At 48.3% G+C, this 11,229-nt stretch overlaps 1 protein-coding gene across 1 annotated transcript in view; it reads right to left on the bottom strand.

The window, feature by feature from the left end:
• Positions 1-10,931, bottom strand: part of LOC119299386 (protein PEP-RELATED DEVELOPMENT ARRESTED 1 homolog, chloroplastic-like) — a 19,035-nt gene extending 8,104 nt beyond the window's left edge. Inside the window, exons 1-4 of the mRNA XM_037576617.1 lie at positions 10,584-10,931; positions 9,590-9,745; positions 8,775-8,843; positions 8,501-8,671 (exon numbers count right to left, since the gene is read on the bottom strand). Coding sequence (XP_037432514.1) covers positions 8,501-8,671; positions 8,775-8,843; positions 9,590-9,745; positions 10,584-10,850 — 663 coding nt within the window. The 5' untranslated portion in view covers positions 10,851-10,931. The remainder of the gene's footprint in view (positions 1-8,500; positions 8,672-8,774; positions 8,844-9,589; positions 9,746-10,583) is intronic.
• Positions 10,932-11,229: the final 298 nt, after the last annotated feature.

The following is an 11,229-nucleotide window of genomic DNA, read 5'->3' as shown; positions in this document are numbered from 1 at the left end:
GAGGATTGCTCTCCACTCGGTAGGATTGTTTCAAGCTTAGGCGAGTGCCGGACTGCAGCTAAGTCTCTAAGTGAGAGAACTTAGGCGAGTGCTGAACTGCAGCTAAGCCCCCGAGCGGGAGGATTGCTCTCCACTCGGTAAGATATTTTCAAACATAGGCGAGTGTCGGACTGCAGCTAAGCCTCCAAGTGAGAGAACTTAGGCGAGTGCTGGACTGCAGCTAAGCCCCCGAGTGGGAGGATTGCTCTCCACTCGGTAGGATTTTTTCAAACTTAGGCGAAACGGATTCGCAGCTAAGCCCGCGAGTGGGAGACTGGCTCGCCACTCGGTAGGAAACTGTTTTTACAAACTTAGGCGAAGCGGATTCGCAACTAAGCCACCCACTGGGGGATTTCTTACACAAACAAAAAAAACAATAATAATTACTGGGAAAATTATAACGCTCTTGTTTTTGATAAATAAACTACCGGAGTTTTTCTTATTACATCTCATCCGAGTGAGAATTTAAGTATAAAAGGGGCGGAGTAGCTCCGCATTCCAGGCTCGTGGCTCATCAATCTGGCGATCGACATTATAGAGGTGGTATGCTTCATTGTGGAGGACTCTGGTGACTATGAAGGGGCCTTCCCAAGTAGGAGCGAGCTTGTGTGGTTTCTGCTGATCCACTCGGAGGACTAAGTCTCCTTCTTGGAAGGCTCGGCTCTTCACGTTTCTGGCATGGAATCGACGCAAGTCTTGCTGATAGATGGTCGATCGAATCAAGGCCATTTCTCTTTCTTCTTCTAGGAGGTCGACTGCGTCCTGCCGGGCTTGTTCTGCCTCATCTTCTGAGTAGAGCTCGACTCTAGGAGCGTTGTGAAGCAGGTCACTCGGTAAGACTGCCTCGGCTCCATAGACCAGAAAGAATGGGGTTCTTCCGGTCGATCGATTCGGGGTTGTCCTCAATCCCCAAAGGACTGATGGAAGCTCGTCGACCCATGCACCTGCTGCGTGCTTGAGATCGCGCATCAATTAGGGTTTCGGTCCTTTGAGAATTAGGCAGTTTGCCCTTTCTGCTTGCCCATTCGACTGAGGGTGAGCGACCGAAGCATAGTCGACCCGAGTGCCCTGAGAGGCGCAAAAGGCCCTGAATTTGTCGGAATCAAAGTTTGACCCGTTGTCGGTGATGATGCTATGCGGAACTCCATATCTGAATATCAACTCTCTGATGAAACTGATAGCGGTGCAAGCATCAAAATTCTTGATAGGCTTGGCCTCAATCCATTTGGTGAACTTGTCGACTGCTACCAGCACATGAGTGAAGCCGCTCCTGCCTGTTCTCAGTGGTCCAACCATGTCCAACCCCCAAACAGCGAAGGGCCGGACGAGTGGAATGGTTTTCAGGGCTGACGCGGGCTTGTGTGGCATATTGGAGTAATACTGACATCCTTCACATTTGTCGACCATCTCTTTGGCCATCTCATTGGCTCTTGGCCAGTAGAACCCCGCTCAGTATGCTTTAGCCACAATGGTCCGAGAGGACGCATGATGACCACAGGTCCCCAAGTGGATATCGTTAAGGATCATCTGACCTTCTTCTGGTGTAATACACTTCTGGCCGACCCCAGTCACGCTTTCTCTATATAACTGTCCCTTTATGACTGTAAAGGCCTTGGACCGACGGACGATCTGTCGAGCTTCTTCTTCGTCTTCTAGGAGTTCTTTCCTTAGGATGTACGCGATGTACGGTTCTGTCCAGACGGGAGTGATAACCAAGACTTCCATGATCAAGTCGACCACAGCTGGCACTTCAACTTCAGTCGGATCCGTGGCATTTTTTGGCTGCGGGGCCTCTTCAGTGAAGGGATCCTCCTGGACTGATGGTGTGTGGATGTGTTCCAGAAACACATTGCTGGGAATGGCTTCTCTTTTGGAACCTATTTTTGCCAGATCATCAGCTGCTTGATTTTTCAGTCGGGGTATGTGATGAAGCTCTAACCCCTCGAATTTCTTCTCCAGTTTTCTCACTGCATTGCAATAACCAGTCATGGCTGGACTTCTGACATCCCATTCCTTCATCACTTGATTGACCACCAAATCTGAGTCGCCATAGACCATGAGGCGACGGACGCCGAGTGAAATGGCCATGCGCAACCCATATAAAAGTGCTTCGTATTCTGCCTCGTTGTTAGAGGAATCAAAGTGGATTTGAAGAACATATCTGAGTTTATCTCCTCTGGGAAGACCAACACCACTCCGGCTCCGGAACCATTTAGCATCTTGGAACCGTCAAAGAACATGGTCCAATGCTCCGAGTAGACCTGAGTCGGCAGTTGCTATTCAATCCACTCGGCGACGAAATCCGCGATTGCCTGGGACTTGATAGCTTTCTTTGCCTCAAACTTGATATCTAGAGGAAGGAGTTCAATCGCCCATTTTGCCACTCGACCAGTTGCGTCCCTGTTATGCAAGATCTCTGACAACGGAGCGTCGCTGACGACTATAATGGAATGATCAGAGAAGTAGTGGGCAACTTTCTTTGTGGTCATATAAATCTCATATACGAACTTCTGATAATGAGGATATCTTTGCTTCGATGGGGTCAAGACTTCAGAAATATAATACACTGGGCGCTGAACTTTGAAGGTTCTCCCTTCTTCTTCCCGCTCGACCGTGAGTACCGTACTGACGACTTGTCCTGTGGCTGCAATGTAAAGCAGCAAAGGCTCCTTGCTAATTAAGGCAGCAAGCACCGGCTGGGTGGAGAGCAGAGCTTTGAGTTCTGCGAACGCTGCGTCAGCTTCAGGAGTCCACTCGAACTTGTCAGACTTCTTCATCAATCGGTAAAGAGGTAATACCTTTTCACCGAGACGAGATATGAATCGACTTAGGGCGGCCAAGCAACCAGTAAACTTCTGAACATCGTGCACTCGCACAGGACTTTTCATTCGGAATATAGTACCAACTTTTTCTGGATTGGCGTTGATTCCCCGTTCGAAAACGAGAAAACCGAGTAACTTTCCGCCAGGAACCCCGAATGTGCATTTTGATGGATTAAGCTTAATATCAAACCTTCTGAGGTTGGCAAAGGTTTCAGCAAGGTCAGTCAGCAGGTCGGAACCCTTCCATGACTTGACCACAATATCATCCATGTACGCCTCCACATTCCGACTGATTTGGGTGAGCAAACACTTCTGAATCATCCTCATGAATGTGGCTCCGGCATTCTTGAGGCCGAATGGCATGGTAACATAACAGAAGCACCCGAATGGAGTGATGAAAGCTATTTTGATCTCGTCAGGTCCATACAGACGGATCTGATGGTACCCGGAATAGGCGTCTAAAAAAGACAGCCGCTCACATCCCGCAGTCGAGTCGACTATCTGGTCGATGCGGGGAAGAGGAAAATGGTCTTTCGGGCAGGCCCGATTGATATGTTTAAAGTCAATGCACATGCGAAGTGACTTGTCCTTCTTTGGGACCATGATAACATTGGCGAGCCACTCGGAATGGTAGATTTTTCGGATGAACTCTGCCGCTAAGAGCCGAGCTACCTCTTCGCCAATGGCCTTTCTCTTTTGGACGGCGGACCGGCGGAGATGTTCCTTGACAGGTTTTATTTTTGAGTCGACTCTTAGGCGATGCTCAGCCAGCTCCCTGGGAACACCCGGCATGTCAGAGGGCTTCCATGCGAAAATGTCCCAGTTCTCACGGAGGAACTGGATGAGCGCTTCTTCCTATTTGAAGTCGAGTGTTGTCAAGATATGAGTTGGAGCAGCGCTGGGGTCGGTCGGGTGGATATGAGCTGTCTTTGTATCGCCAGTCGACTGAAAAGCTGACTCTGTAGCGGGCTTCTTGGCTCGCAACAAATCACTCGGGTCTGCAGTCTTCTGATATTCCCGCAACTCCACCACTGCCATCTAAGCGTCGGCGATCTTCGAACCTTTCTGAAAACATTCTTCCGCTTTCTTCCGATTGCCCGTAATAGTGATCACACCTTTGGGGCCAGGCATCTTCAATTTAAGATAACATAACACGGTCGGGCCATGAAGCGTGCATAAGTCGGTCTGCCAAAAATAGCATGGTAGGCACTCTGGAAATCTACAACTTCAAATGTCAACTTTTCTTTGCGGTAATTCTTGGGATCACCGAAAACCACATCAAGAGCAATCTGGCCGAGTGATTCAGCCTTCTTCCCAGGAATGACTCCGTGGAAACTCATGTTGCTGGCACTGAGTCTGGACATCGGAATGCCCATCCCTTTCAACGTCTCAGCATACAATATGTTCAAACCACTGCCACCATCCATCAAGACTTTGGTCAGTCGAGTGCCTTCAACCACTGGGTCGACCACCAGAGCTTGCCTCCCAGGGGTGGCAATATGCGTTGGGTGATCGGACTGGTCGAACGTGATGGCAGTCTGGGACCATTTCAAATAACTTGGTGTCGCCGGAACAACCATATTCACCTCTCGGTTGATGACTTTCAGTCGACTTTTGCTCTCTACATCAGCAAAAATCATCAAGGTGGAATTGACTTGAGGGTATCCGTCGTCACTGTCCTCTTTGTCCTCGACCTTGTCCGACTCCTTTTCCTTACCTTTGGGTTGTTTGCCCTGAAACTACTGGATCAAGAGTCGACACTGTCGAGTGGTATGTTTCGGGTAAATGAAATTACCCTCTTTATCTTTCTTTGTGTGGACGAGACATGGCAAGTCCAACACATCATTTCCGTCCTGGTCTTTAACCTTTTTAGGGTTCCAAGGCCCTTTAGGTTTTCCTTTAAACTTTCCTTGGGTTAAAGCCAAGGCTTCCCCGGAAGCCGCTGGCTCGGCTTTGCGCTTCTGTTTCCGATTGGAATTGCCTCCGGGTTCTTGGGCGACTGACTTGAGTTTGCCACTCCTAAGCCGATCTTCATCTTCGCCATTAGCTTGGTGGCAATCTCCATCATCCGATTCAGGGACATATCCCCGGTTCGACCGAATTGCAAATTCAGTTCTCTGTACTTGACGCCTTCCTTGAAGGCACAAACTGCTTGGTGGTCAGGCACATTCTCCACCGAGTTATGTAACGTGATCCACCTCTGGATGTAATCCCTCAAAATTTCATTTGGCTTCTGTACACAAGACCGCAGTTCCGTCAGCCCTGCCGGTCGCTTGCACGTACCTTCAAATGTGGTGACGAACACTCGCGAGAGATCCTCCCAAGTGTAAATGCTGCTAGGTGCTAACTGGTTCAGCCACGCTCTGGCCGAGCCCTCCAACATGAGAGGGAGGTGCTTCATGGCCACTTCATCATTGCCGCCGCCGATCTGGACGGCCACTCGGTAATCTTCAAGCCAAGTATCGGGCTTGGACTCGCCAGTGAACTTACTGACTCCAGTCGCCAACCTGAAGTTGGAAGGAATCACAGCGGCCCTGATGGCTCTACTAAAGCACTCTGGCCCCGAAACATGTACTCTGCTGCTGGTAGGTGCATCTCTGTCGTGACCTTGGTGAGCCCTGTTCCTGTCGACCAAACCCTGGACGAGAATGGATCTCGCGTCAAAGTCTGGCCCTCTGGGATCGACTGGAATCCTTCGCCCACCACTATGAGGGCGCCTGTCATCCTGCTGGCGAGGCACATACGACCCGCTCCTCGGAGGAGGCGTGGGCACTCGACGTCGACCGTCACGATCGACTCGGTGATCATACTGCTCATGGTTCCCATACTGGTCACGCCGGTCTCCACGTCCCTCACGCCTCGGGGGCGATCTCGGGCTGTGAGCCGACTGGACTGTGTCCGCGGCAACGGATCTGCTGTGAATCCTGTTCCACGACTGAGAAACAGCGAAATTCTGATCTCCTGCTGCCCAGAGTAACGCTCTGATCTGCAGCAAGCCTCTGCCAGCCTCCGACTGGGAAGGCTGAATCGACTCCGTTATACGGGCCGCAGCTGCTAAATTCTGAATCGGAGTTCGATATACCTGCGGGGGCGGGAAGAGCTGACGTCGACTGGATTCGGGAACCCGTTGTCGCGCACGCTCGTCGAGTGCTCGCTGGAGGTTTTCCAGTCGAGTGCGCTCGGCCAAGTTTGCCAGGCGCGCGTCCTCCAAGGCGCGAGCCTCGGGGGTCTCTCCAACGATAGGAGTGTGCAGTGCATCCATGTTCCGGCAGCGAAGTTCTTCTCTCTGCAGCAACGTGAGAAGGTCGGGAAGATACTCCTCATGGAGACGCGACGGGTCACCTCCACCCGCGCCTCCGTCGGTACGGGGAAAACCGAGAGGACTGGGCGGTCCATCGACCATCAGAACCTCCGCCGCCGGATCGCTGCTGTCGCACTCGGATGCGGTCTCTGCGGAGCCAGTCGACAGGTCGAACAGGCCGTAGAGGGATTCGTCGGGCTCGATCGCCGTGACCTGGGGGGTGGCCGACTGACGCGCCACCGCGTGCCTCACCCACCGCTGAAGTCTCGACCGACCGGAACGCTTGCACCGGCGGGAAACGGGGAGTGAGGACAACACAGGAGCCGACCGATAGGGAGTCGACGGTTGCCGCAGGAGAACGCCGCGGACGCACGCGCTAAAGTGCGTTGCTCCGTGAGCAGGGAGTGCGTCCACGTCGAGCGGAGCCTCCTGGAGCTAAGCAGAGTCGTCGACGATGAACGTGAGCGCGCCGAGACGGATCTCGCGGCCCCCACCGAAACTCCGCCGAAAACCATGATGATTCGGGTCAGAAAAAAGTCGCAACTTCTCCAACAAACGCTAAAACACCTGCCCCACGGTGGGCGCCAACTGTCGTGGTTCTAAGTCTGACAGTAGTGTAGGGGGGTAAGTATGAAGAGGCAAGATCTTAGCTATGGAGAAGTTGTAAGCACGCAAGCTTTACGAGTTCAGGCCCTTCTCGGAGGAAGTAAATAGCCCTACGTCTCGGAGCCCGGAGGCGGTCGACTGGATTATGTGAATATGAGTTACAGAGGTGCGAACCCTTGTCTCGGAGGAGGGGTGGCTTATATAGAGTGCGCCAGGACCCCGGCCAGCCCACATTACAAAGAGTTCAATGTACATTAAGGCAGAGCGTTACTGGTAACGCTAGTAATAAAGTGCTATGATGATCATAAAAGCTACTTAATGACCGACCGTTAGCGTGCGGAGTGACTTCAGGTCTCCTGGCCGTCGAGTGGTTGGATCTTGGTCGAGTGATTGCTTCTTGGTCGAGCGTCTTCGAGTCTGTCGAGTGGAACACCTCCAAGTCGATTGAAAGGTGGTTTCTTCTAGAGATGTCCTTGGGTAGGGCAGTTAGGACAGGTCCATGATCCTACCCTAGATACATAGCATCATCAGAGCCCACGATCAAAATTACTTTCCCTGCTTACCCCTGGACTTATGGCCTCAGGAAGGAATTCTTGACAGGGGACGTAAAGGTGGAACCAATCGTGGAAAGAGTGATAACAGCATGCAATTAATGTGGCCGTGAGTTAAGGGATCCGTTGAGCAAAAGTACTGATGACATGAGGGCATTACAGAAAACAAACACTAACAATTGCTTTCCCTAAAAAAACACTAACAATTGCTTCTGCGCCTTCCTTTTAGAAATATTTGGCAGAAAAATGTAAGTCTTGTTCTCCAGAAAGGAGGGAGTAATAGAAGACCAGGATGCAAACACAATGACCTAGAACTCTGCCACTTTGGGAGGTGGTTGTACAGTTTAGCATATGTTATATAGGGGTGTCATGTATGCATGACAGTTGTTCATAAGTCATCTCCAAATGTCAGCTTTGCTAACATAACAATGCTCACTGGTCAGTGGAGGCAGGAGAAGTGGCCAGTGGCTCATTGTCATACGATGATATGAACTTGAACTATCCAAGGTCACATTGGCTACAATAACCAGCTCAAACAGGTCAAAAGTTGGACACGAGAAATCAATTACATTCCAAGATGGTAAAAAAGAAAGTCCAAAACCATCTGCAGTTCCTCATCAATCAAGCCGCGGGGTGTTAACCGTCTTTACGGAAAAAAATAATCTAAAGTTCGTCATGCCCTAACACAAATGTCATTCACATACTAGTTTTTTAGTTGAATAAATCCAAGTGGCAGAACTGTTATATAGTTCAGTCCATTAGAAATCTGCAAATAACAAAGAGAAGTTGCAATAAAGCTGTACGTCCAGCATAACTTTTGGCAGTCATGGGCTCATAGCTATTAACCAGGGAAGCAGTTATATGCATTCAGAAAGAGAACTACACATGTTCAAGAAAAGGTATGATCTGCACCAATTTCTAATCCAGTTATGTAAGGCTGTAAAATATTCTCAGTCTTGAAGAGTATGTTTTTAGTTGCATTTTATGTTCATTTGAGACATGTAAATAACAATCATAGTAATAACGTAAATAACTATGTAGCAACAGGAGCCAATGTTCTGCAAGCCAACACTACTTGTGCTCCATGCAATTATATATGAATTAAAAATGACCGAGAATCTAAGTGCGGAAGTGTCAAGATAGCATATTCATCATGAATGAACACATGCTCTTCAACCTACCTCCAGCAGATCATCCGCCTGATTTGCAATGTCATTGAGATTTGCTCCTGGAATTTGACACTTCAGGCCTTTATCATTTTCAAACACGCCACCACCGGCAGCTACACGACGTAGTAATTCATGTCTGCTCTCTTTCTTTTCAGTCTGGCAAAGGAGTCCAACTACTTGAACCTGGTTGATAAATGCAGACTCATCAGACAGCATAAATATGCATACAGAAATAAATAAAATGATGGACTCATGTAAGCATTGTTGCAGTAGAAGTAACACTCACATGCGGAGGGCATTTTTTCGTCAGATGGTCTAGCACTGTCTGCTTGACTATTTCAAGAAGTGAGTTACGCTGCCATTGTAAAACTGGAATGTAAGCAAAGTAGAAAAAGCTTGTAAAACAGAGAAAAGCATATACATGTAACAGGAATACAGGATAGTAATAATTAGTCCAGCTGATAACAGTGCCTCAGAATATCTTTCATGGACCCCGTCTACATCAAATTGTAGCAAAGCATTTTCAGGGATGTCTTCAGGAACTTAACACATACCCAGATAAGGCCCACGATCAATTGGAAATGAGTAACATTATAAAATTAGGGTGTTAGACAAGTAAGCATGTCTCGCAACAGTTCTTGTGGACTTCAGAGTTACCCTATTCCCACAAAGCATTCTCAGTAATATCTCCCAGAATAACTAGATTACATGTTAAACCATGCTAATGAGCAATTTAACATGAGTACATACTACATACTCCCTCCGCCCGGAAATACTTGTCATCAAATGGATAAAAGGGGATGTATCTAGACGTATTTTAGTTCTAGATACATCTCTTTTTATCCATTTTGATGACAAGTATTTTCGGACGGAGGGAGTACATACAGATTAATGCTTTGTCATCTGTTGCACAATCATAATTGGAGAGAGATAAACCGATAGTGCATCATTTTGTACCACAATATGGCAAAGCCACTACAGCACACAGCATAGTTCTCATTTGTGATGCTAAATGATATCTGACTGAATGTTCATTCAGAAAAGTTAGATGCAGGTCAATGATGTAGAATGCTGAGTTGGGCGAGGGAGGTACCAAGCTACCTCATCATCACCATCCTTCTGCGCGAGCTGTATCATGTAATCTAGTGCCAGTAGAAAGCCAGACTCCATCTCATCAACCCTATTCCCAATTACTCCCTGAGCCACCAGCTCCACGGCCACCGGTGCAAATGCACCATCCATCTCCATGTCTTCCATCTACAACACCACCAATATACATAAACAACAACAAAGACACAGTGTTACAACTGTAGAACCCTCACAGCAGCAAATTCAACAATTGGCCCACATCATGAAGCATACTGAGATAAATCCGAGTCATCATTCAAGATTCATCCATTCATCGATTGACCAAATGTAACATGACAGAATGTATGACAAAAATAACAATTAATGAGCTGATCGAACGGTTAAAATGTGCTACTTCATCTAAATAAAACCCAAAAATGGTATTGTTCATAAATACACGACTTACCAGAAAACATGCAGTCAAAGTTTGAATACTAATATTAAAAAAAATATTCAGATCATTGTTCGTATTGTTCAATTCGTAAATACTAAGGAGGTTAAATAATAATATCATTAGATTTGTCATGGAAAGTAGTTTATATAATTACTACAGGATTGCATAATATTTTAAATAACATGTGTGCACAGAAAGTAATTAGTAAGACACCTGGAGAGTGTGTCATCTCAATGTCTAAAAACTTGTCTATTTCAAAATGGAGCGACTACAGTTTACCACCCAACAAGAGCAGAGCACATTTCAACAGTAGATAATAGGTCCCGGCAAAAAAAAAACAGCAGATAATAGGTCAGAATAATTTAACACAAACAATCATCCAGATAGCTCGAAAATCATAGTAACTACCGTTTCCGTGGTCCTTCGTGACAGGTAGTATCCACAAACCACGAGAGAATTTGCCATTTCATGGAACTGTTCTAAATGACGAAGACTGAAACTAAACTAAACTAAACTAAAGCTTCGTCCATCCGTCGCTAGGAAGATAAGCAGAGAGGTGACGAAATTTCGTACCAGCGTGAGCATCTCCTGGAGCACGGAGGCGACCTGCTCGCCGCCGCGGAGGAGGGCGTCGCACTCGGCGGGGTCCCACTTAGCGGGGTCGTCCCCGAGTGGGGACGGCGAGGCGATGGGGAGGGGCACCTTGGGCTTCGCGCCGAGGCAGACGACGAGGGTAGCACGGGAGGGGACCCGCGGCCTGAGGAGGGAGGCGGCGGGCCTGCTGGGTAAACAGGGGAGCACGGCGGTGGGAGGGGCGAGGGACAGGGAGAGGGCCGCCATGGCTTTGCTCTGCTCGGCCTGCGGAGAGAGAGGACAGGATAGGTGGCAGACACGGGGGAATCAGAACGAGTGGGTCTAAGTCCATCCTCACACAGTTGAAATGCTGCTTCTCCCTTCTCCTTTTCAAAAGAAAGTGGATCTCATAGCCTCTGACAATTCGAAAAGTAGGTCTCAGCCTCATTTTCAGATGCAATTTTCCACCGGAAAGAGAATTTCATATTCTTTAAGCCAAGCCGCCAATCCTAGGATAAATGCAGAACAGGAAACCATTGCTATTTGAGCAGTTAGAAAATCGAAATTCCACTCATTTAGAAATCGATTGGCGAATGCCAGAGGAAGGATACAGGGAGCCTACACCAACGTAGATGCGATGGGTTTC

This window comes from Triticum dicoccoides, chromosome 5A, assembly GCF_002162155.2.
Source record: "Triticum dicoccoides isolate Atlit2015 ecotype Zavitan chromosome 5A, WEW_v2.0, whole genome shotgun sequence".
NCBI classification, from domain to species: Eukaryota; Viridiplantae; Streptophyta; class Magnoliopsida; order Poales; family Poaceae; genus Triticum; species Triticum dicoccoides.
The sequence above is the reverse complement of the archived record's forward strand: the minus strand, read 5'-3'. Positions and strand labels throughout refer to the sequence as shown.